The sequence below is a fragment of the Lactuca virosa genome, chromosome 3 (assembly GCF_052849685.1).
Source record: "Lactuca virosa cultivar CGN04683 chromosome 3, Lactuca_virosa_CGN04683_v6, whole genome shotgun sequence".
In the NCBI taxonomy this organism is placed as follows: Eukaryota; Viridiplantae; Streptophyta; class Magnoliopsida; order Asterales; family Asteraceae; genus Lactuca; species Lactuca virosa.
Window position 1 is genome coordinate 322,747,125 of NC_136428.1, and position 25,961 is coordinate 322,773,085.

A 25,961-nucleotide genomic window follows, 5' to 3' on the forward strand; every position below is an offset into this window, starting at 1 on the left:
TCTTAAAAGTTGACAAGCGTCATTTTTTTTTCCTTTTTTTTTCCAACTTGAAAATAAAACATTTGCATCAATATAACAGAAAACAACACATGGCTCTGATACCACTATTGGGTTTTGAGCATTCTAACACTCCTATGGTGTACATGCAACCCTATAAACCTTGGATCTATGTTTTCTCTATTATACATGCAAATATTAACTATTCCAAGGTTTCATCCTAACTAGCATATTATGAAGCACCTATACTACAAAGTTCTAGTTAGATGACATACCTTTTGATGTAGCTTGATGTCTTCAAGCTTTAAGAGCTTAGCCCCAATAGTGTGGAAGCCTCAAATGGAATCACAAATCACCAAAACACCTTGGAAGAACTTGAGAGAATATGTATGCACACTAAAATCGGCCCACTCTTATTTTCACACACTTGTCCCAATTTTGTGAGCCAAGGACCCCTTTATATATTATGGAGGATTAGGGTTACATCCATGTAAACCCTAATACCCATGACCTTTCATTTACATAAGATCCATGGGTTAAAAGCTCCATGGACCATCCATGAAAGTTTAGCCCAAACTAAATGAACTTGGCCCATTCCATATATATAAGAGTCCATATTTAATTAGTTCTTTTTGATCACTTAATTAATTCTAAATTAATTCTTGATCAATACTAATTAAATAATATGATTCCATATTAATATATTAGAACTTATAATATATTAATATAAATCATAAATATACTATTCTCAAAAGACTATCCATATAAATTGTGCCGGTGAAGTGCAACCCAAATGGACCATGCCGGGTCGGGTCAAGTACATACCAAATATAGTTATGGATTTAGACATTAATCCAACAGTTATCCGAACTCCTCTTGAGTACAACTTAAAGTTCATCAATAGTCTCGGAAAGGGACGAGGTAATGTCAAGTCTCGTATTCTGTGTAATGCATATCTAAAGAACTCTCTGGAGGTCCTATTGCTTTTTCCAGTTCATTTAACCCATTGATTCTGAACCATATCATCTCGGACACCTTTAGATCTGTCATTTTCAATTTGTTCACACTTGTTCAACCAACTCCACCACATATTTTTTAAGATAACCTCGATCCAGAAGTTACAGATACTAAACTTTGTTTCCAACAAGAGTTCACCATATTATCTATGAAGTACAGGAGACCATGGAATAATCAGAAACCACCTCCAAACAGATTTCAAAAACCTAACCAATCTCCTCCCTATAACAACCCTTAATTGTATCCTAAACCTACTGAAAATCCTCCATCTTACCGACCAAACCTTCTGAATCCAATTCGGGATCTCAAGACATTCCAACTTCGGCTATACCCAGAATCACCTGTCACAAATTTGGTCTCAGAAAACACTATGCAAGATATTATTATGTTGAAATACCTCATAAATCGGAAGTGGATGACTCTTCTTACTATGCTTGTCGTGCACAAGAACTGTAGAAAGTGAGAAAGCATTTGTTACTATTGTTTCTCAAAATGTGGATGGTTGTTGGTCATCCGCAGATGAGGGGGTGAGAACTTTGGGAAAGTGTGTGCTTCATGCTAGGCTAAATATTGAATGTGATGAAGGGTATGGGTTATATGGCTCGAAAGAGGAAGATAAGGATGCTTAGCCCAACTATTTCTACATGGCAACAAATGATCCTCCAAGCAGAAGCATCAGATATAACTCAAATCTATGATCTCTGAAAACAATTTTGATTTATCTGTTTGTGAACGTTATCTAACTCAAATCGAATCAGATATAACAGTTATTCCAAAAGCCTATGAGCATGTCATAGATGTCAGTAAGAAGATGGATGGTGAATTAACCAGACTTAGATTACGTTTTAAAGATAGCAAGCTTAAAATAGAGTCCTTAGAAAGAGAACTTCTAATAGCTAAGGATGATTGTATTATCTTTAATGACAAGTGTGTTATTTCTATTAGTGAATAAAAGCTCTTGGTTAATGATAATATTCTTCTTAATGCTAAGATTGATAAGTTGCATAATTCAATTGACAAGATTGAATCGAATGAAAAGATAACCCATAATTTTTGTCATCCATGGTCAAAAGCTCCTAGTCTCGGAAGTGAGTTTTCGAAGCTAGTTGCTAAGTCCTTGAAGGAACTTCAAAATCCAAACTTTATAGATGACATTCTGAATCACACTTATTTGGATACTCATGTATCTCCATTTTCGTCCCTTCAAGAACCAACCAAAGGATATCAATCCATGATTCCTGAATTGAAACCTCTCACTATTACATGTCTTGATTCCATACAATTTCCACCTCTGATATCCTTGGACCTGAATCAATCTTAGAAACTTCCATGTGGCACAAGGGGCACTAGATTTTATTTTCCGAACTCCTGTCCTCCACATAATTGTGTTATTGAGGATTGTAACACACGTTTTCCAAAATGGTTCAGTTTAGGGCTTTATGGAGTCACAAGCTTGTTTTTTTGGGGAAAACCGGTGTCACGATGTGACCATAGAAAGGTCACGACGTGAGAAGTTAAAAGTCTAAGAATGCATATAAAGTTGTACTCACGACGTGACACATAGGGTTTCATGACGTAAGGAAGGATGCAGCCCAACCCGTGATCTTTTAACATTTCCTTCGTATTTAACCCCATAATCTCAAATCTAGGGTTCATTATCAGCCTCCATCATCCTCCAACCTTAGAAAACCCTAATCCTAGCCTCTCCTTGTAATTATTGGCTTATTTTGGTGCTTTTGGTGGCTTGAAGAAGAAGAACAAGAACAAGAACAAGAAGTGTTCTAGAGTGTTGATCCACCAAGGAAGCTTCATCATCATCTTCATCTTGTCTTCATTATGGACATTTGTAAGTGTCTAATATCCAAACTTTATTGCTTAATGTTGCTATATCTATGTTTTGTCTCGTGTTCTTCACGTTTAAGCAATCTTGAATGGAAGGAATTCATAAAGTTGACAACTTTATAAATTATAAGGGTCCCTTGAGTAACATAAGGTGCAGATCTAGAAATTGGTTGACTATTGGTTCCATGCATGTGAGTTTTGGTGTTATCTTTTCACTTTTTACCTAGAATGAATTGAGGATATGTATGAAGCATGAATGACCATAAAGTAATCATTTTTATGGGCCTTGGAGTCCCCTTAGCTTTTGGAAATGTTGAATTTAGAGACGTAATGGATTACGGACTCAAATCTTTTGGATGTTGCTTCAAGCTACAATCACGACGCATCACTAAGGGTGTCACGATGTGACCATGAATGAAATCCATGACTGTTGTGTCTTTTGTGCTCACAACGTAACTAAAGAATGTTCATGTCGTGAGGTTTACACAATGGATTATATGTGACTGAGTTGGCTGAGTCAGAATGATTCAAGTTGGAATTAGGATGATTACACTCTCAAGACATGACCAAGGCCTGGTTACGACTTGGTACTCAATGGTGGAAAATGTTGGCTATTGTGTTTGACTGTTGTCATCGACTTCTAGCATGGGTTGACATTTGGTCAAATATCTATTTTTAGAAGGTTGACTTAGGGTTTACTTTATGTGGATTGTTAGGTGGTGTTTAACAACCATCATTTGGTGGTAAGAGCAGTTATCTATGGGCAGTGTGGTATTGAGTTGCGTTTTAGTCGACTTTGAGAGTCAGGTGAGTCTTTTCACTATAACATGTAGGAAGACCAGGTGGTGGCCTTGTAAATTGTATGAAAGACCAGGATATGGCTCCAGACAAATTTCATGCAAGACCAGGGTTTGGACCCTGACAGTTGTATATAGGGTGCTAGTTGTCTTTGTGATACTTGCATAAAAGACTAGGAGGTGGATCTTGGAACTTTGTAAGACATGGGTTTTGGCCCCCGACATAAAAAGGAAAGACAATAATGTGGCTCATGGCATGATAGCGATTCTAAGACTATGGTTGGCACATATTGTTCCCTTTTCTATGTATGGTATGTGGTATTTTAGGGAACTCACTAAGCTTTGTGCTTACGGTTTTTTGTCTTAAACTTTTTCAGATACTTCTAGTTCCAAAGGGAAGGGCTCGGCTTGAGTGTACAACGTCCCCTGCAGGCTTTTCTGCAACTATTATAGTGTTACTCTAATGTTTGAAAAATACATTATTCTCTAATTAGTTTTGAGACAAGTGGTTGTATGAAATTAATGGTTTTTAAATGAAAATTTGTATTGCTATTTTCGGGATGTTATAAGTTGGTATCATATCTACGGCATGGTTCTATGTGTTCGACAGGGACATCGAACCCCATAATGGGGTGTGAAGGTGGGTTGTACCTAATCCCACATTGGCTGGGAATGAGAACGATGCATTTCCTTATGAAGGGTGTGGATAATTTCCTTATCACAACGTGTTTTAAATCCATGATGGCAATAGATCCCATAATAACTTTGCAGTAAATCATGTCCGGGCAAGAGCAATTCAGGGATGGGTGACCTCCTGGGAAGTTTTCGTGTCGGTAGCCTACATTGGACAATATTGTGATACGTGCCAGAAGGGGAAGTTACAAGTTGGTATCAGAGACTTGGTTTGAGGGATGTGAGCATATTCTCAGGTGTTTCTGACCTCAAACTTAGGAATTGATAATCTTTTTGAAAGAAATAAAATTTCTTAAAAAATCTCACAAGGAAAGGGGTGTGATGTGTGCAATCAGCCAAGCTCAAGTAAGTGATTTCTAGAATACGCGTACATGTTGATATGTTATATGATATGGCATGTTTGCATTCCAGGATAAGGCTAAGGATACCTTCAGGAGTTGCATGATAGAATGACATGATTTTGACACCTTGTGTCCTAAGAGCAATTAAACGCTATGTTAGTTCTGAAATCTATGTTGGTGGAATTGATTGATATGTGCATGTTTGAAAACTGTGTATAGTTAGGATCATATAGCCCTAGAATGACTGATTTAGCCTTATTTCCCGTTCCACGTCTAGTTGTGGTCTTAGGGTAGAATCATTTATTCGACAGTCTATTTGACCCCTTATTGTGTATATATTACATGAAAAAGGAAATCGACAGTATGGGTGGAAGTTCCTAGCATTGTAGTAGTAAGTGAGTAGGGATCTCCCATGATTTTTTGTGGCTTCCGAGTGTTACTAAACGAACGCTGCTTGCATTGTGCTTTGTGGGACTCTTATTGGTTTGTGTTAACTATTAGATGAATATGCTAAGTTACATGCCTTAAAGGTTAAATAATTTTAGAATGATTGATTCGACCCTATTGTGCAACTCTCGTTTGAGTCTAACCATTGTAGGGTTGGGTCTTTAGTCGAAAGGTTATTTAAGTTTTTTTGCATATAATTGTATTCATAAAGTAGTTAGTTGACATTGGTAGGAGTTCTTCAGCATCTGATGGTAGGCTGAGGTAGGGATACTAGGAGAGCCTTCGAAGTGCTTTAGTGGGAATAGTGCGTTGCTTAGTGGATTTTGGGAATACCAGTTTGAGAGGGTGACTAAGAGGACTCGGGATGATTCTTGAGGAGAGTATGGATAGGTGTAGAAGGTAGTATTAGGCATGTACTACTGAAAGGACATGTTTCGTACTTGAAACAGGGAAAGTCACGAGGCATCTAAGAAGCCAATAGAATGAGGAATCCTTCAGATATGTTCTGATTATTCTGTGGTTTCTTTTCAACATGTTGATGACCACTTGTGGAGGAGGTTTTGGTTCAGGTTTAGTCTCTGGTGCTGAGCCGATTGAAAAGAGGATTCACGAGTTTGTTTCGTCTGAGATCACTCGCGGTATTTTAGATGCGACTCATATGATGTTTAGTATCATCAAGGAGGGGATCATGGAGCTGCTCGAAGATCGGCTTGGGGATTTTCATGCAGATGTTGCGACTGGTCAGATCGGAGCACGGACCCTCTCTTTTCGGGAGTTCAAGTGTTGTGGAGCCCCAAAGTATTTCGGGGAGATGGGCCAAATTGCTAGTAAGGGACGGATTGCGGACATGGAGACTGCTCGATGGACTAGTTCTTGGTGTGAAGGATCGAATGTGGGATTTGCATCCTGCCCTTAGAGGGATCGAGATCGTGATTGGATTGTCGCTGACGATTCGCAAAACTTACAAGAAGAGTTGCCTGACATTACTGGTTCTATCACTAACAGTTTGGTCGCTAAGTTCGAGGAACAAATTATAGTCGTTCAGACAGCTCATGGAAGCAGAGTCATGGTCCGACTCTAGAAAGAACATCTAAGAAGCTTGATGCGGCCATGCCTAGTACTGGAGGCCAGAGGGGCCATGCCATTTTTCTAAGGGGGGGGGGGAACCTACAAGCATGTACACTACAAGTTCAAATGTGGCAGGTGCGGACGGAAGGGCCTTGTTCCCCAACATTGCACGCTGCAAGTAGAATTATGTCAATGTTGTCATCAGTCTGGTTACATTAGGGAAAATTGCCCACGTTTCTTGATTGGGGCAGCTCCGAGCCCATCATTCGGGATCTTTCAGGAGGTAGAGTATTTATAGGTGGCAGGTAGGGTCTGGATTCAGATTTTTAAATGATCGTGTAACCCAAAAAACGCGTTTGCAGAAAAATACGAATAATCTAGAAAATGCATCTATAAAATTTTAATGAAGTATGATGTTATTTTGGGACCTCATCAAAGTTACATGATCGTGTAATGGAGTTACATGATCATGTAAATCACAACTTTGGTCGTGTAATATTTTCGAAGCGATAAAAATCGATTTTTGGCATTTTAGAGTTGTAGGAAGTTTACACGTTCGTGTAAATCCTTCGAGAATCTCAAATTGTATCTTAAGTTGTCCAAAAATGTTCCAAAGTGAAAACATGATCGTGTAATGGAGGTACACAATCATGTAACTGTAAAAACATGTGATTTGGACTTGAATTCTCTAGCTTCAACAAATTTAATCTAACCTACATCTTCCTCAGGTGTGTTTATCTCCACTAAGCACAATAAATGCATCCAAGTTGTTTCCAAAATACTTCTCCACGTAAATTATTTGAAAATGTCATAAAAATATGAGTAGTATGAGAATTCTGGTGAAAAAGTTGAGCTTAATTACCAATATTTATACTATTACGAACATAAAAGCATAAAATATGGTAAAAAAATGTTAATAAAAACTAGGACAAAATATAGAAAAGCATAACTATTTATCAAATTACATTCAGAAAAACCATTACAGTTTGGTTATATATAGAAAAACCCTTATATTTTCGGTTACCTTTCACATTAACTTAAATGTCTGTTTTTTTAAGAAATTACAAGTTGTTTTGTGACATGACATTTATCTTTTTTATTTTTAGGTTAATATGAAAACAAAAATAAATGATATTGCCTATTGTTTAAGGTAAAATGTGAGAAATATATAATTTATTCAATGACCATTTACCCAATCAAAAATAAGTGATGTGGCTTGTTTTTTTTCCATGTCAACATACAAACAAACAAGATAAATGTCATGACACAAACCAACCGGTAACTTCGAAAAAATAATTGATATTTGGATAAATCTGAAAGGTAAATAAAAATATACTAGTTTTTCTACGTATAAATGAAATATAAAGGTTTTTCTGAATACTGATAGATAAATTGTTGGATTTTGTATATTTTTCTCTAAAAGCTAATAGAAAAAATGTATAAAATAGCATCTCCAGACATATATTTAAGCAATTATATTAAAGGACATTGTTCTAATGTATCTACAATTTACAATTGAAGCTAATGAAATTTAAAAGATCAAGATGAGCAATAAAATTTATACAACAGTTCTAATAAAATAATAAAAGTTATCTTGCTTTTAATTTTTACATATACATTTTGTGTTTGGTACTCAATTTGATTCGATGCATTAATTTTCGATTATTATTACTATTTAAATACCAAAAGAACTATAAAATAAATGTGACCAAATGTTTTATTATAATCACGAAAAAAGATAAAAATTAAGACTATTTTTTCTTTTTTGTTACAGTTTACACTTTTATATATGACTAATAGTTGCCAATAGTCATGATAAGAAAATTTCAGTGTGACTATAAATAATTTTTGCTGACGTTTTAAATTCTTATGTGTAATTAAATATAAACAATATTCATGATAACCAATTATGCATGCGACCAAAAATAATTTATGATCACAATATAGACCCAATTTTTTTTAATTATATAATTTTATTTAAAAATAAATTCTTTTAATAACAATAAGGGCCCGTATTTTCTGGCTCGTCCAGAGCCTTTGATGATATTTAATTCCTCATGTAACACCTCGTTTATTTATTTAATAAATAAATTAATTAATGAACAAAAAATAGCCCTAAAATCAATAATAACTAGTGGGGTGTTGGTCTCGGAGGGCCGGATGATAAATTTTGATTTCCGAGAGTTAAAGTGTAATTTCGGGATTCATGTTGTGAAGTTTTTAGAAGTCAAGGGGCGTTTAGTAAAATATTGGACCTATTATGAAAAGATTTTTTGGAAGTCGGGGGCTGCATGGTAAATATTGGGTTAAGTTGAAAGGATTTTATGGAGTCAGGGGCTAAAGGGGTAAGTTTCGGGTTTGATTTGAAAGGAATTTCAGAGGGCAGGGTTGAAAAGGTAAATTATAGGCCTTTTGAATGAATATGGGAAAGGACGGACTAAAGGCGATATTATGGAAAAAGATGAAATGGGACGGAGGTATATAGCTATCACCACCCGTCAAACCCTAACCCTAACACAAGCAACTGCAGCCGCCACATCCTTCTTCACTTTCGGTAGCCACCGCCACCATTGAAGCTCCTCAGCCACCGTATGCTTCACCGACCCCCGACAGCCCGGTTCCGCCTGCTGTCTCGTCGACGAACACCGTCGTCCCGCCACCTGATGCCGCCTGGAGAGCTGTGATCGACCGAGAACTTCACCAAGAATGAAGACGGAGCTATGAACAGAAAACGCGAGTCGTGCGCAATCGGAATGGTCATGGTGAGGCCATCTCTCATTTCTTTCATCGCTTTTAGTTGTTCGGGACTGTAATCGCCGTGTTGGGGTCATAACCGCCGTTGTTCGCCATTTCTATGGCGTTCCGACGATGTCTGCCACCCTGTAGGTGGTTGAATGCGTGCGTGTCTGCCTTTATGGGCTGCTTATGGTGCTAACAGTGGTATATGGGTGTTATTTTCGGCAGAGAAGCAAGATTAACCGCCACCACCACCGTAGGGTGGTGGCTGTCATCTTCAACCACCATGTACCGCCACAAGTTCGCCGATCGAGTACATGAACTGGTGGTGTTGTGTTCCGGGAGCGAGTGTGTGTGTGTGTTCTTGCTGATCGGAGAAGCTCAAGGAGAAACCGCCATGCTGTCCGCCGCCACTCGCCACCGCCGGCCACCGCAAGGTGGCTGTTCATGCATTTTATTGTTGATATGTTATTTTGAGCTAAGCGTTGTAAAATTGTAATAGTGGCTAGAATAATGAAATGAAAACTCAAACCACCACCGTAGGGTGGTGGCTGCCGCCACCGGCCGCCGTGTCGGGTGGCGGTGTGCTTAGTTGTGTTGGGATTGCTTGTTGGATGTTTGGACAATGGACTAAAACCCTAGTGGGCCTATGAAACCCTAATGGGCCCAGTGAAGCTCTAATGGACCTAAAAGCCCAACCATGTGACTAATGGGCTTAGTGAAACCCTAAAGGGGCCTAGTAGAATCATAATGGGCCCAATGAACCCTAATTGGTCGAAGGACCTAGCTAATGGGCCTAATGGGCTAACGTGGGTTGGAAACCCTAATTAGGATTTGGAAAACCTTAATGCAATAAAACCCTAATTTGGGACTTATCCGGACCGCATCGGAATTATCTAATGAACTTAAAATATTAATTGATAATCATTGCAAATTAACCTAAGGTCATGTGGGACTTAATGGATTAAGTCCTTAATGGGTTAAGTAGGAAACTTAACCCTAATCATCATTTTATGTGAAATCCTAATTTCACTTGGGTTTATTAATTGTCGTCTATTGGACCTTGATGACTGCGTTATTAATGGGCCATTCAAAGTCAAGTAAATGGACTAGAATAATTAATGGGTTTTGAGGTAAGGCCCATATGAGGAGTTGGGCCCAATTTGGAAAATTGGGTCATAGTTTGGGCCTTAATGATTATATGTTGCTGGGCCTTAGAATAAGACCATGTATAGGCCTGGGCCCAATTTGGAAAATTGGGGCATGTGTTGGGCTTTGATTCCTAATTGACTTTGGGCCTATGGGTTGGGCCTTGGGCTTGAATAAGCCAAGCTTAGGGTAATGTAGCAATTATCCAAAGAATGTACACAATTATTAATTGGGTGATGTTTTGTTATTGACAAATCGGGATTTTGTCATCCAGTAGCTGGGGTTGTGTCTTCGGGACTTCAGCATTGTGTGGTGAGTTACCTTCCGGTAGGAGTGGGTCTACAGCTACAATGTCGGCCCACTAGTAGGAATTGTTTGTTAGATGATTGTCTTTGTGATAATTATCTCGTGTGTTGTTATCTGATATGCTTTATGTGCTAGGATGCTATGACATATTTGTTAGTAGTGGTAGGGGTGATATGGCCTCTAGTTACCGGTTGAAAGATACCGAAGGGGTAGATAGTATCCATGCATGCCTAGAAGTATGATCATGATATGTTATTATTATGTGGAGTAGGGGGTGAAATAGTCCTCGAATACCGGTTGAAAGATACCGAAGGGGTAGGTCGGGCACCCAGATATGTCTGACAATATATTCATGAATGTTATGCTATGTTATCATGTGGTAGTGATAGGGGTGAAATAGTCCCCGGTTACCGGTTGAAAGATACCGAAGGGGAGGTTAGCTCCCGGTTACCGGTTGAAAGAGACCGAAGGGGAGGCCAGCACCCAGATTTGCTAGGTGGTTATCGGTTGAAAGATACCGAAGGGGTAGCTCGGGCACCCAGATATGCCTGACAATATGTTAGTAGTATGGTATGTGGTATGATGGGGGAACCCACTAAGCTTTGTGCTTACGGTTTACAGTTTTGGTTTCAGGTATTCGTTTTCAAAGGAAAGGAGTCGGCTTGATCGCAGCGCATCACACTATGGTTTTCCGCACCTGAGATCTTTGGGATTACACTCTGGTATTGTTTTATGATAACATGTTTTGATTATTTCTACTTTGGTTTTGACATGACATGATATTATGGATGTTTTATTATACTGTTGGTTTTATGATAACCTAATTAAAACGAAATTTTTGGCCTTGAATTTTGGGATGTTACACTTGAGAACCGGCCCTGCAAATAAATTTTGTATATATGACTAAATGTAAACTATAGTTATGATAAATGATAAAACATGTAACTAAAAATAATTATATTCATTATATGTGTGTCAAAAAAGTAAAGAATAGTTGTCGTAAAATTTCAAAATATAACTGTATATATTTTATGATCACATTTTAATTTCCTACGTGGATCTATAAGATAAAAAACAGTCATGACTCAATTTGTGATCTGTTTCTAAACTTAAAAATAGTCATTGATAAAATATTGAAAATATGACTAAACAGAAATTTTTTGGTCGTTGTTGAATTTTTAATTTGTGACTACAAGTTCTCATTAGTCTTAATAAAAGAAAAAACATGCGACTATAATTATTTTATGGACACAATTTAATTATTTGTGTGTGACTAAATGTAAACAATAATCATAATATAAGAGTATATTTGTGATTAAAACTATTTTATGGTGGCAGGTGACTTGGATATATTTGTAATCGTCAGGGCGTCCAGTTGATTTTAAGGGCCCTGTGCGGAAAAAAAAAATTGGCCCCTAAAAGAATTTAAAAACATGTTTTAAATTTAAATCAAATTTCTAAATAATGTTAGGTGTGCCTTTGACGGCAATGTCAAACCTCAAGCTTTTACAAGTTGTGACAAGTCACATCGTTTGTAAGCATGACTTAAGGCGTCAATTTGAATATAATTAATATATTTATATGTTTTTTCTAATATATATATATATATATATATATATATATATATATATATATATATATATATATATACATTCACTGAAAGTATGACGGAAGGTGACGTCATCGTATGGGTCTTATGGTCACTTTAAAATGTAGTGTCCGTATGATATGAAAACATGTGGCCGTATTATAAAAGTGTGGCAATTGGGTAGGGAATTTTGTTCCAAAAATCAATCATTTTATCTAATATTGTGGCGTTAAACCATCAATAGACACACTTTTTTAGTAATTATAGTGACTGTATATGACCAACTAGCGACATACATGTTGTTTCAATATGGCGCTTTCCTAATAAATTGCCACACAATTCAAAGTTTATTATGACTATTGGGTATCTTTTGCAGACATGCATTTACGGTGAACGTAACTATGTTCACTAAATGGTTACATGTATTTAATTTCATAAGTAGCGATTTGCTAATAATTAGTCACAAAAGCATTCTTGAATAAATGTGGTCATAAACGATTTGTAGACACACGAGTGTTTTTTTATTGTGATTGTTGCTCATCCAACTGTCACACAAGTTTATTGTTAATGTAGTTGTAACTATTATTTACTTACAGAAAAGATTGTTTCATGAGTTTTTAGTCACATCGATTTAAGAAAAACGTGGAAAAAATGTTGTTGTAATCAAGCATTATGTCAAATAAGTATGGCTATCAATTCTTTCTACACACATGTGTTTTTTTATTGTGACTGTTGTGTATCATAAATGTTGTTTGACTTTAGTCACACATATAAAATTAAAACACAACCATGAATTGTGTATAAGCACATGCGACAAAAAATGAAATATACATTAAAATATAATTCAAAATAAAATTTATTAATAATAATTCAAAATTCATACATCAAACCATATCCAGGGTTATAAAAAATAGAATTATATGCAAAGTTGTGACCAAGAAAGATAAGTTATATATTTTTTTATTAACACCATTGCTCCATGTTTGCTTTAACAGATGTACCGTTGCATAAGTGGTCTTTTTTCTCTTTTTAGTCTTTTTCATTTTGATATCTTGAACTAAAATTACTTGTAGTTGATCATGCAGCAACAAATAAACTATTGAAAGACATCATCATTCTTGTTCCATTCTTTTTTTGATAAATGTGTTTCCCTAAATCAAGATGTGGAATGGATCAATCATAAACTTCAAAATTCGAATTACATCTTATGTTATTTTGCAAAACAATGTTAATTACATTGAAGCCTATAACAAGGAACTACAAATAGAAGTCATTTTATCATCAATTTGCCAACAAAATCCATAGATGCTATGAAGAAATTAGAGATAGAAAAGGAAATTGAAGTATGTTGTTATATTAAGTGAGTCAACAAAAGAATGTTGTCTGTACTTGCATTTAATTGCATATATAACATGACAGAGAGTAAATGAGAATCAGAAAGAAGATTAACTAGAGCATTGTAATTAAAAGAGATAGGAGGATAACTCTAATGATGTGATTTCTTGAGTTTGAACAACAACTATATCTTTCTATAATGATTTATCTAGTCGTATGTTTATATTTTTTGAAATTATTTTGATAAAAAAGAATAATACAACTGATTGGATACTAGAGCACTTACTTGGGACCAATATCCTTAAGTGCACATATATGCTCACATCCCATAGCTTACATCACCGTTGCTACATGAACAAGATATGAACATGATCATTAAGTGAGTGATTGTTGCTAGTTTCTGATTTAAGCAGCAATACTTACCATTTCAGTAAATTCTTCCCATGAGAAGCAATCAAAACCTTGTTTCATGGATTCCTTGTTTTGTGACCCAAAGACCTTCTCAAGGCTCACAATAGCTTCAAGAAGAAGGATTGAAGGGCACATACCTAGAGGGACGATCAAGACCTTGTTCCATGAGCAATTTGGAACACATGATAATATTTGCATGATTTATTTATAACCAATCAATAAAGTGATAAAAACAGATGTCTTAGGGAGGTTGTTCCATATGTAACATATGTAAGGACTATGTATAAATAATGCAATTAAGGAACTTTGATAAAGACGATAAGAGCATAACTTACAACAGGTAAGTTGCTCTCTTGAACAAAAACTGAGAAAAATTTGAAATTTCTCCATGGTTGATAATGTACTCAACTGCATTAGCACCTATGGAAAGGATACACAAACGATGTTGAGATTAATACATATAAAATTGAACTCAAGCTCCATAAATAAAAAACACGGAGGTGTAATGTGGAGCATACAGGATTAACGTTAATAAGTTCTCCATGAAATAAAAATCAATCAAGCACCACATGAGTCACGACTATACCATCAACCAATCAAGAAAAATTATCAACTTCTATACCTGGCATTACATCGAGCACATTATGGACAGAAACGAAAGTGAACTTACCAGTTGACACCTTAAAGTTTTCACAAATATCTTATTTCAGCAAAATCAACACCTGATTCCACAAAGCAAAATAAGCAATAGATTCCATGGCTTCTTACTTTTACAGAAGATTTTAGGGACCGATGAAGGGAATCAGTGATGATTGAAAATATTACCTGCACAGGGTCAAGGAAAAGAACAATAGGAAGAGGAGTCATTAGGCGTGAGAATCGGTGATAGCGTCATTAGGCGGACGTCATTGATGATGAGCAAGGAAACGACAGTAAGAAGGAAACATAGATGAGAATGGTAAATGAAAAGGATGGCGATAGGAGGCGGCTCTGCGGCGGTATGCGTGACTCGTGAGAGTCTCTGATAGCGACAAGAGTTGGCCAACGATGGCGATGGTGATGGCGATGGCGATGAGGATGACTACGACCAAGGCAGGGAACACCGATTAGCAAGGAATGACGATGATTGGAAACGGGATGAGAGGCATGTTCGTGAATATAAGTAGAGAAATGTGGAGCCTCTATTTCTAATCGGTTATTTAGGGCTAAATGTTTAAATGTTTAAAGGGGAAAATGAAAGGGGATCATATAGAAATCAATTTTTGTGAAAATAAACATGGAGGGAAAATAATATAGAAATCAATTTATTTATTTTTTTGGAAAATAAACATGGAGGGAAAAGGATATACAATTTTTGGAAAATAAAAATGGAGGGAAAATGAATTTTTATAAAAAATCCATTTTCTTTTGGAGAATATAAACATGGAGGGAAAACGATTTTGTGAACAAATTAATCCCATTACATTAAATAACATTGATGATAACAAATCACCAACATAAGCCATAAGCCCTAAGACTTAACCCTTAACTCATATGTCATGGGCCATAAGACATATTAATCCATAAACCATATGCCTTAAGCCATAAGTCATAAGCCATAAGATCTAAGCCTTACTAGTTAAGCCATAAACCATAAGACTTAAGCTCCAAACTCTAAGAAGTATGCTTAAAGCCACAAGCCTTAATCCATAAGCCCTAATCCCTAAAACTTAAGCCGTAAGCCATATGTCATGAGCTATAATCCATAAACTCCAACCGATAAGCCATATTTAGCCATAAACCCTAAGCCCTAATCCATACTCTTTAACTCGAAAACAATAAACCATAAGCCCCAAACCCTAAGACATAAGCTTAAAGCGAAAGCCTTATTCCCTATGCGGAACGAGGTGGTGTGTGCACTACAATGATCCCAAAATCTTCCCTTTCGAACCAGAAGTACCTGAAACATAAACTGAAAACCGTAAGCACAAAGCTTAGTGAGTTCCCCAGAATACCACATATCATACATATAAAACATATAATGGGCCCCGCCCGGCATCGTGCTTCACTCGGTAAAATCCCCACGCTATCAATATCAATAACATCCAATTATTAATTCGATCTTAACTCATAACCAGAGACTAAGCTACATAGCCCATAACCAGGGTAAAAACACCATTTTACCCTTTATCTAACTTGGACCAAAGCCAAGGCCCAAATCAACTATTCAAAAGGCCCAAAACCTATATGGAAACCAAAGGCCCAAGTATGGCCCAATCTTCCAAATTTTGCCCAAAACCGATCATGGGCCTAAAATCCAAGAAAGCTCAACATGCTGGTCCAAAGTCCAACACAGAAGTCTGATGGCCTAACAGGCCCAAACATTGGAAGCGCAAACATTGGCCCATTACCGAAAATGTCAAGTCTAAGCCTCATCTACTCAAAAAGAGCTTAACAAATATCTTAACTCATGCATGGGTCCACATATATTACACCGTAGACCCAACAATCTAACACTCATTCCAAATTGGTAAGTGTTACTCCTACAATAAACACCCCACCCTCATCCTCATCTTCATCCTCACCCTACAACGACCATCAGAACCATGTATCCTTACCTACAGACTAACACAAACACACTACCATATCCCAAATCCCTATATCCACCCACCCCTACCCAAAACCACATTTATATACATTTACACCCACACACACACACCCCTATACCATATAACCATACCCACCCAAACACACACACCCACATTTAAAAATATAAGATGGAGAGGGAAATATCAGGTAAAGTTTTTTATTTTCGGAAACATTATGTATGGTGATGAAGATAAATGATCACGTTGAGTAAATAAATTACAATATGTTCAAAAGTTATTTTACGTTTGTCAAAAACCAACCACACAATATGTTGAAATAACATAAACAAACATGTAAACATCTTGATAATTGTTCTCAAACACATGAATTCTGACAAACCATAGAAAAATAATATAATTTTATCTATGTTATATAATCAACATTTATTAATAATTTTTCTAATTATATTATTTAATTTATCTGTTTTAAGAATATTTGGACTTTGTTGTTACAAATTTACACTAAAAATTAAAAAACCCACACTTATTTTTCATTATACCTCTTCTTCCTCGTTTCTTCCGTCTAGCCAAGCATGCCCTACAGCGCCGCCTCAACGAGAGACTAACGTTCGACATACACACTCATCCATCGCCAGCATTAGTGAAACCTCTTGCCTTACAGCCGTGATCTACTTCTCTTGCCTTACAGCGACGACCGTCTCCACTCCTCCACATCGCTCACATCTCCGGCCATCGTCCTCCAGTCCGGTGACCGCCTCCGCCAGACCTTTAACCAACTCAAGCCGATGCCTTTCCCAGCGCCATCAAAATCGAACGACAAAGTTTCTCAGGGTAAAATATTATTTCTCTAAAATCGTTTTGTTTTTGCTGGAATCATTTTTCCCTTGAATACATCAAAAATAAATCTTTTTCCCCCCTTGAAATCGATTCTTAGTGATACATTGATTTGTTGATTCTTTTTTGCTATGAATTCGATTATAAGTTCATATATCGGTTTTTCTTCTTTTTTGCCTTGCCCTATAACTCAATTACCACTGTGTCTTATTCATTCAGTCAACATCAGATTAAATGGCACTTTAATACTTCCTGTAGATGCCACCTTACTAAAATCATCTATTAGTTTAAGCTTTTCTTGATTTATAGAATGGTTGCATTTAGACTCGTTGCTTATGTGATTGAATCATTTCGATTAACCTACTGGTTTGAATATTTTTTATAGGTGTTTAGCATATGATTGTGAACATAAATTCATTTTTGGAGTAAGATACCGGTTGATGTATAATTTGGATTACCTCATCAAAAAACGTGGCTTCAATGTAAGCGTCAATTAGGCCCAAAATTATGTGAATATCAAGATTATAAGAACTGTTTATAAATTCATTCCATATTGAATCTGTCTGGGTGATAAATTCGTTATATGCATTGTACAACATCAAAGTTGTCATGGTAGAATTTTTAGGAACAAAAACTTCAAATTGCAATTTATATACACAATTTGTGTTTTTGTTTCTGTACTAGTGTTCTTCTTTTCAGGTTGTTTTCATATCTATTGTAAGATTGTTTTTGTAAAGGGTAAAATGTAAGAAATAACAATGTACTTTTATTGATTTATATATTATAACATCATATTTCCACCTCTTCCAGTTAGAGCATCGTATTTTAGAAAAATAAACATTGAATTTAGTAAAAAATAATACAAAGGGTAAAATGGTCATTCTTATAATTAAGCACATAATTTCAGAGGTTCCAACCAAACAACATGTTAAAATTTAAATCTTAAGAATTCAGACCCTCTTAACAATTTAGACCTCTTAAAAATCCAAATCTTAAAAATTCATATCCTGCCAAACATCCCCTATGTCTTTTGTTCCCTATCCAACTTTGTAGTCTCCCTCGTTTTAATCATGTTACCTCACTAGTAAAAGTCTCATATGACCCCTTTTAACCCTCTTCCTCATTTTCTATCATTTTCTTTTTGTTTTATAATAATTTCCAGAGGGTCTCCCTCTCCCAAAAAAAATAAAAAAATCAATCACAATATATATTAATAAATCACTAGTAAATACTTACAGCAACATATTTTCGTTTTATGTAGACTAATCTTTAACTTTAGACATACACTGCTACAAAAATAATTACCATTATAAAATCATAGTCACACATTTAATGACCATACTATAATTATTCTGATCATACATTATATGTCTTCTATACCTAGATTTACTTATGGACATGCATAATAATTGTAACCATAACCAAATGCTACTTACACTCACAATATTTGTTTTTTAAAGCCAATTCATCATATTTTGACACACATAATAAAAGGCACATAACCATATACCACTAAAAGTAACTTGTTTTCTTGCTTTTACTAAGTCACTAGTCCCTATGGACACACAAATATTTAATGTGACCATATGTATCACCTTTTAGCTACATTGGCTTTCATATGTCTAAAAGGGCACCATGATATAGAAACATATAAAATTGTCTCATGTCACCATATATTTATCTATTGTCTCATATAAAATATGTATCATAATGTTAATCAGTATTCATAGCTGATGGTGATATATGGTCACAACCTTCGAGTGTGGCTAATAATTGTCACATTTGGTATAATTAAGTGTGGTTAAAGTTTTGATTATTTGTACAATGGCCACAGAAACTAATTTAAATGTATCCAAAAGCAGTCACTAGAGTTTTTTAGTGACATTTGGGCACACTTTTAATAAAAAATGTCATAGGCCGTTTTTTGAAAAGTGTGACCGTAAGTCATTTTTTTACTAGTGTGCTCAGAAAATAAAACACCCTGCTATTCTATCAGACTATTGCCCTATCAGTCTGATAGGCTGCTTTTACAAGATAATAACCAAGGTTTTAGCAACGAGAATAAAGAAGGTGATTGGAAGTGTCATTGGTGAAGAACAATCTACGTATGTCAAAGGAAGGAATATTTTGGATGGTCCTTTAATCATTAACGAAGTATGTTATTGGGCGAAAAGTATTATGAAAAAAGTCGTTTTATTCAAGGTTGATTTTGAGAAAGTGTGACAACCTGAAACCTCTGTCTGTAAGTCAACTCGATCAATAGAAATCCAGACTTGTTTCTACTTCGTTTTCCTGTGAGTAGGGTTTGTTTCATAGTTTCTGAGCCTAGTGTAATGTATGAATGGATGCTAGGATGAGTTAGCTTGATATCGGGAGGTTAGATTTGATAGAGAAAATCACTCACAAGGTGTTCACGGCCGCAAACCTGTTCACGGCCGTGAACCACCTCCTATATATATTGGAGTGACCTCATTTTCTTCTCATTTCTCCTCCTCCCAACAGTGAACACCCCCATTCTCTCTCAAAAAGCTTCAACCGTGAACCCTCCAAAGCTCCAAAAACATAAGTGTTTCAACCTTAAACTTGTTATACTTGAAAGATTACTAGATCCTAGCCTTGATTCTCCATGATTCATAATGATTCATCACCATCTTCATGAACTTGAAGGGATCACGGCCGTGAACCCTACATAGATTCATAAGGGCCGTAAACACCTCATGAGGCCGTGAAACCCATGAGGCCGTGAACTCTATAGGGCTGCAAACCCATCCTTGGGTGGCCGTAAACCCGTTCCAAGCTTCCATTTGTGAGCCTAACACTTCATTTAGGGTGTTTCCTACAATCTTAGGTGGTTTCCTATATTTGTTAGTAGTTATAACCACTAATTGAATATATATATATATATATATATATATATATATATATATATATATATATATATATATATATACCTTATAGGATCCAACTATGCTTCAAGACTTCATTTGTGAAGTCAATCTTACCTTCCGGATCACTCGCAACCAGGTGAGTTCATACCCCCATATTTTCCAATGCTTTTTAATGTTTTTAAGGGGGGGAATACTAGTAAAAGAACAAGTAATCTTGTGTTTAAAAATATAATTAGGTTTATTATATTTTCCTATCATTAGCACACATTGAACTTAGAACTTACTAAACATGGTAAACATTGTTACTACCAGACTTGGAATCAGTTTTACAAAACATGTTAAGAAACAAACGTTACAAGCACAATTTTGAAACAATAAAACAAACTTATGAATTATAAAATAAAAGATATTATTTTATAAGGATTCATGTCAATAACAAAAAGAGTTTTCATAGTAATATTCGTTGAGAGAACCAACAGTGTGAGACACGTCTTCTGAGAAGTCTACCCCTTATAGCCAAAGTCTCCTGGAGGGAGAGCGTTAGTTTGTGTATAGATCTATACGGGAGTGAAAATCCCGCACCCATACTATTAGCTACAGTCAACCTGGGGGTGACAAACGTCATTCAGTTCACGACGTCCAAAGTACGACGTAGTGTTTATCGTCCATAGTATGGTTATAAGAACTCACAGGGGAAACAACGACTCGTTCACGTAATAATGTACCTAACAAATAGTCAGCAGGGCTAATAAGCATGTGATGACTTAGTATGTACACTAGGGTAATATGAAATTAACATCCGACTTGCAGTGGGATGTGTGATCTCCGCCTCATTTCCTGTTCCTTGTTTGGTTGTGGGCTTAGGACAGAATCACCCAATCAACTGTCTGTTCGATCTAGATTTCTGTAACTCGTATGTACTAATTGATCACAAGAGGGTATTAATAACACTTTCAGATTACAGAACATACTATACATAATGGTGGTAGCCAGGGTATTCGTACAAAGGTTTTCATACAAGGGTATTCATACAAAGGTTTTCATACAAGGGTATGCATAGAAAGGTTTTCATACAAAGGATTTCATACAAAGGTTTTCATACAAAAGTTTTCATACAATGGTTTTCATACAGAACATACCGGTTTTCAAATAGAACAATACTTAAACAACATAAGTATGGTAGATACTTGTACTCTTCGGTTTGGAACAGATAATACAATAACTTACACTTAGGGAAATAGAAGGATTTTCCAGGATAAACATCAGTATTCTATAAACAATCGGTTTATCATTTCATTATTGAACATTCATTGTTAATTCCGTAATTCCTTAGTTTATGCATCTAGGCTATGTATGAAGAATATCTGATAGACTATGGAATGTGTGGTTTCCGCCTTATTTCACGTTCCTTGTTTGGTTGTGGGGTTAGGGCAGATCCACACAATCGATCGTCTGTTCGACATTGGTTCATACATAGCTAGTATGAGCTAAGTAGTTATAGAAGGAATGGGTTTAATCATGTATTCAATAAGAAAATATTGGATTTTCTTGAGGAACATTTTCAACAGAAGATTCAAAGGAACAGTACAATTAAATCTGTAAGTATCTAGTGAATACTTCAGGGTTATATAAATACATGAAGATCCGACTTGCAGTGGGATGTGTGATCTCCGCCTCATTTCCTGTTCCTTGTTTGGTTGTGGGCTTGGGGCAGAATCACACAATCTGTTGTTTGTTCGATCGGGATTGTATATGATATGTATACACTAAGTACTCGCAGGAGGAACTAGTAAGAATCATCTTTACTTAACATTCATTGCATCAGAAAATATATGGTTTTCTGAAGAAACACAACACATTTTTCGAAAGAACACATAACCTATTTTCTAAAACAAAACGCTTATGAACTCACCAGCTTTATGTTGATACTCTTTCAAAACCTACTTGTATTCTCAGGACACTAGTAGACAGGTACACACACCGGGTTCAAGAAGATGGAGCATAGTAGCGTCGAGTCTTTACTTGTTATTTACTTTTGGAGTCAAACATGTATGATCCGAATGTAATGTAAACACTATACTATTAATACAATGGTTGTTGTTGCTTTGATTACTATTATTCAATTATTGTGATACAGTACATGACATCCTCCGCCCCCGAACGTTTTCCGCCGTTTCGGTTTGGGGGTGTGACAGAAAGCCTTCGACTCGATTAACTGGGAGTACTTAGATTCAGTTCTCGCCCAAATGGTTTTTAAGAACAAATGGAGATCCTGGGTTTCTGGATGTGTGTCACCAGCTCGTGCTTCTGTATTGATAAATGGTACCCCAACCAAAGAATTCAAAATCACTAAATCTGTTAGGCAATGCGACCCATTATCGCCTTTTCTGTTCATTATTGCAATGGAGGGACTCAATGTGGCGTTAAAGACTGCAAGGGAAAAAAACTTATTTAAAAATGCGAAAACTCCCGGTAATGGTCCATTTATTTCCCATCTTTTTAACGCGGACGACGCTTTATTTGTTGGTGAGTGGTGCCATTCCAACCTTAAAAACCTTGCAAGTATACTCAAATGTTTTCAAGTTTCATCTGGCCTTAAGGTAAACTTTAATAAATCCAAAGTTTATGGCATCAGGGCTCCCACTTCTGAAATCAGACAATGGGTCGGTCTCCTAGGGTGTGAAGTTGGATCCTTTCCATTCAATTATCTTGGTGTGCCAGTTGGTGCAAACTTGAATCTCAAAAAGTAATTGTCCCCAATAATTCAGAAGTTTCGTGCAAAACATTCCAAATGGAAAGCAAGAACTCTCTCATTCGGAGGGCATTTAACTCTCATCAAAACTGTATTGGGGAATCTCCCAACATATTATTTGCCACTTTTTAAAGCACCTGTTGGGGTTATTGAGACACTTGAAAATTTAAGAAGAAATTTCTTGTGGGGTGGAAACAAAGAAAAGAAAAAGACACATTGGGTTTCATAGGAGAACGTTATAGCATCTAAAGAGAATGATGGACTAGGAGTTGGGTCCATTAAAGCACTTAACATAGCTCTTATAGTGAAATGGTGGTGGCGGTTACAAAACGAATCTTCATCCTTATGGTGCAAGGCTATTTCAGGAATTCATAATTTATCTAATAAACTGGTTGAGCACTTGTCAATAAAACAAATATCCGGTGTATGGAACAACATATTGGGGACTAAGAAGGACATTGAAAGGTTGGGTCTTAGTTTTCATGATATATTTCAGCAGATGATCAAGTCAGGGGACAATACCCAATTTTGGCACGATTTTTGGATTGGAACCTGTAAATTAAAGACTACATTCCCTTCACTTTATGCTCTTGAAACTAAGAAACGGTGTAAGGTGAGTATCCAGATACTTGCAGATGGAATCAATTGGAATTGGAGTTCTTGTCCAACAAATGTGGGCTTAACTATCGAGTTAGAGAATTTAACAACTTCCATCACAACTATTCGTTTTCAACCTGGTCTAGATGAGATCAAATGCAAACTAAGCCCTGATGGAAACTATAAGGTGCATATGTTAAGGAAAAAGATAGATCAAATGCTACCCATCAGCAATCAACAGGTAATAATTAAATGGAGTAAGCTGGTCCCATAAAGGTAACATGCTTTGTATGGAGAGCTATGCAAGGACGGATTCCTTTTGCAATGACACTATCTCACAACAGAGGTCTTAATCTTGACTCGACCCTATGTGGATCATGCATTGACGGGTCTGAATGTGCCAACCACATTATTATTTGCTGCCCATTTGCGGTAATGGTGCGTGAGATGATTTTCAGGTGGTGTGGGATTAATTCGATTGAAGCAAACGAAGTGGTGGATATTGTGGACTTTACAGCTAAATGGGGAAATAATCCAAAAAACGTAAGCGGTTCATTGCGATATGTTATGGTCTGATTTGGATGCTTTGGAAAAACAGAAATGAACGGTTGTTTCAGGCGAGATTTTCTAACCCGCGCAAAGTTGTCGAGAACATTAAGTCCATGGTGTTTATCTGGATAAAAAATAGGGGCAAATGTGATTTCTATAGCTGGGAGGATTGGATTTCCTCACCTTTTATTTGATGTAATTGTATTTCATTTATTGTCTTCTCTATTTTCATGTATTTGGTTTGGGCCTCTATTAGCTACTTGCTTTTGAGGTGTTCCCTTTATAATATCATGTTGTTTAAAAAAAACTGATGTAACTTCACAAGTAAATTAGTAATGTATGGTTGGAAATAAATAAAAAGAGAAATTAAATTGCCTCTTACTTTTTATGCCTACAAATATTCTTACCCACTAATATTATGACACGTATCATCATTCCAACATTCAATTTAATTTGATTTGATATATTCCTAATATACTTTTAATGAGACAGTTAAAAAAATATGGAATGGTGACATCTATCATAATATTAATGGGTAGGAATATTTGTAGGCATAAAAGGTAGGAAACAATTTAAATTCTCAAATAAAAAGTATAAAAGTGAAAATTTTTGTGAGATGTACAAGGATCGAACACAGAACGGTAAGGCGAAAAAAGATTCTAAGTCGGTATTTCTTTCCATCTATACTAGCAATCAATTTTCTTAAGTTTTACATAGAATAATATATATTGTTTATTAAGTACATAATTTTGTTAAAAATTATGGCCCTATACTTTTCGGGCCCTGTGCGGTTGCACCTCCCGCACATGCTCTAGGTCGCCCATGATAATAGTAATAGTACTTGAATATAAGATAAAACATGTGACTACAAGTATTTTCTAGTCATGATTTAACTTTTAATCGGTTACAAAAATGTACACAAGAGTCATTATAAAATAAGTAATTTGTGACTATAAGTATGATAAGATTACTATTATCGAAAATAAGATTGATACAACTACAAAAATCGCTATCATATGGTAACGGTTTTTACCTATAACGGTTTTATATGGAATATGGTCCCTCAAATTAATCGTCACCGTAACTTAGATTTTTTATTTTTTATTTTTTTCGTTTTATTTTTTTTCCCTTCAAATATGGTGTATACGTGGTAGGTATTTCCCGAAAAATATGTAGGGGTGTGGAGTTGATATAGCATATGATATGACTAACAAAATGATACAAAGGGTGCAACCTACACTACAAAAAAAATGACAATTAGTGACCAAAACGAAATGGTCACTAACTATAGAATGAGTCATCACTAAATGATTTAGTGACCAAAATTCCGGTCGTCACTTTTCGTCACTATAGGTCCGTCACAAAACCGATTTAGTGACTAAATATAAATACGGTCGCTAAACAGTGACTAAAATATACTCTTCACTAAATCTGTGATGACCTGCTTCGTCACTAATCAATGAAACTCGTCACTATTTTATCTACTTAGTGACCAATAAAAGTAGTCACTGTTTTATCAGATTAGTTTTATCCGATTAGTGACCATAGAAAGTGGTCACTGGTTCATCTAATTAGTGACTATAACAGGTCGTCATTGATTTATCCTGTTAGACAAAAAAATGGGCCAATAATTAAGAAATTCTTGAAATATTAAATATCATTTTGAATATGCAATATAACAATATCCAATTACACAAAGAAAAAAAAAAGCAATGTTATAAATTTTTACAATACAACAACAATAACCAAATTAATCTTCACATTGGAAAATATGAAATTTAAATTTCGTTTTTACAAAACAAAATCCATACATTTTATCCAATATTTCAAAAAACAAACAAATAAAGATCAATGTGGATTAAAAGTAAATTCAATTGATCAATGTAATTGAGATAAACGTGAAAGCTCACTCATCATAAATTTCATTTCCTTATTTTGCTCCTCACGATATATGATTTGTTCATCTTGAAATTGTAGTTGCTCTTCTTTAATTACACGGCCTCTGAGGCTTTTGAGTTTTCCTTTT

General features: G+C 35.8%; 1 protein-coding gene across 1 annotated transcript; it reads left to right on the plus strand.

Annotated features, from left to right (window-relative positions):
• Window positions 1–22,283: 22,283 nt before the first annotated feature.
• On the plus strand, window positions 22,284–23,660 carry LOC145164741 (uncharacterized). The gene is made up of 3 exons (XM_079083433.1): window positions 22,284–22,637; window positions 22,806–22,934; window positions 23,019–23,660. Exons 1-3 carry the CDS (start codon window positions 22,284–22,286, stop codon window positions 23,658–23,660), a joined length of 1,125 nt encoding a protein of 374 aa, XP_078939559.1.
• Window positions 23,661–25,961: the final 2,301 nt, after the last annotated feature.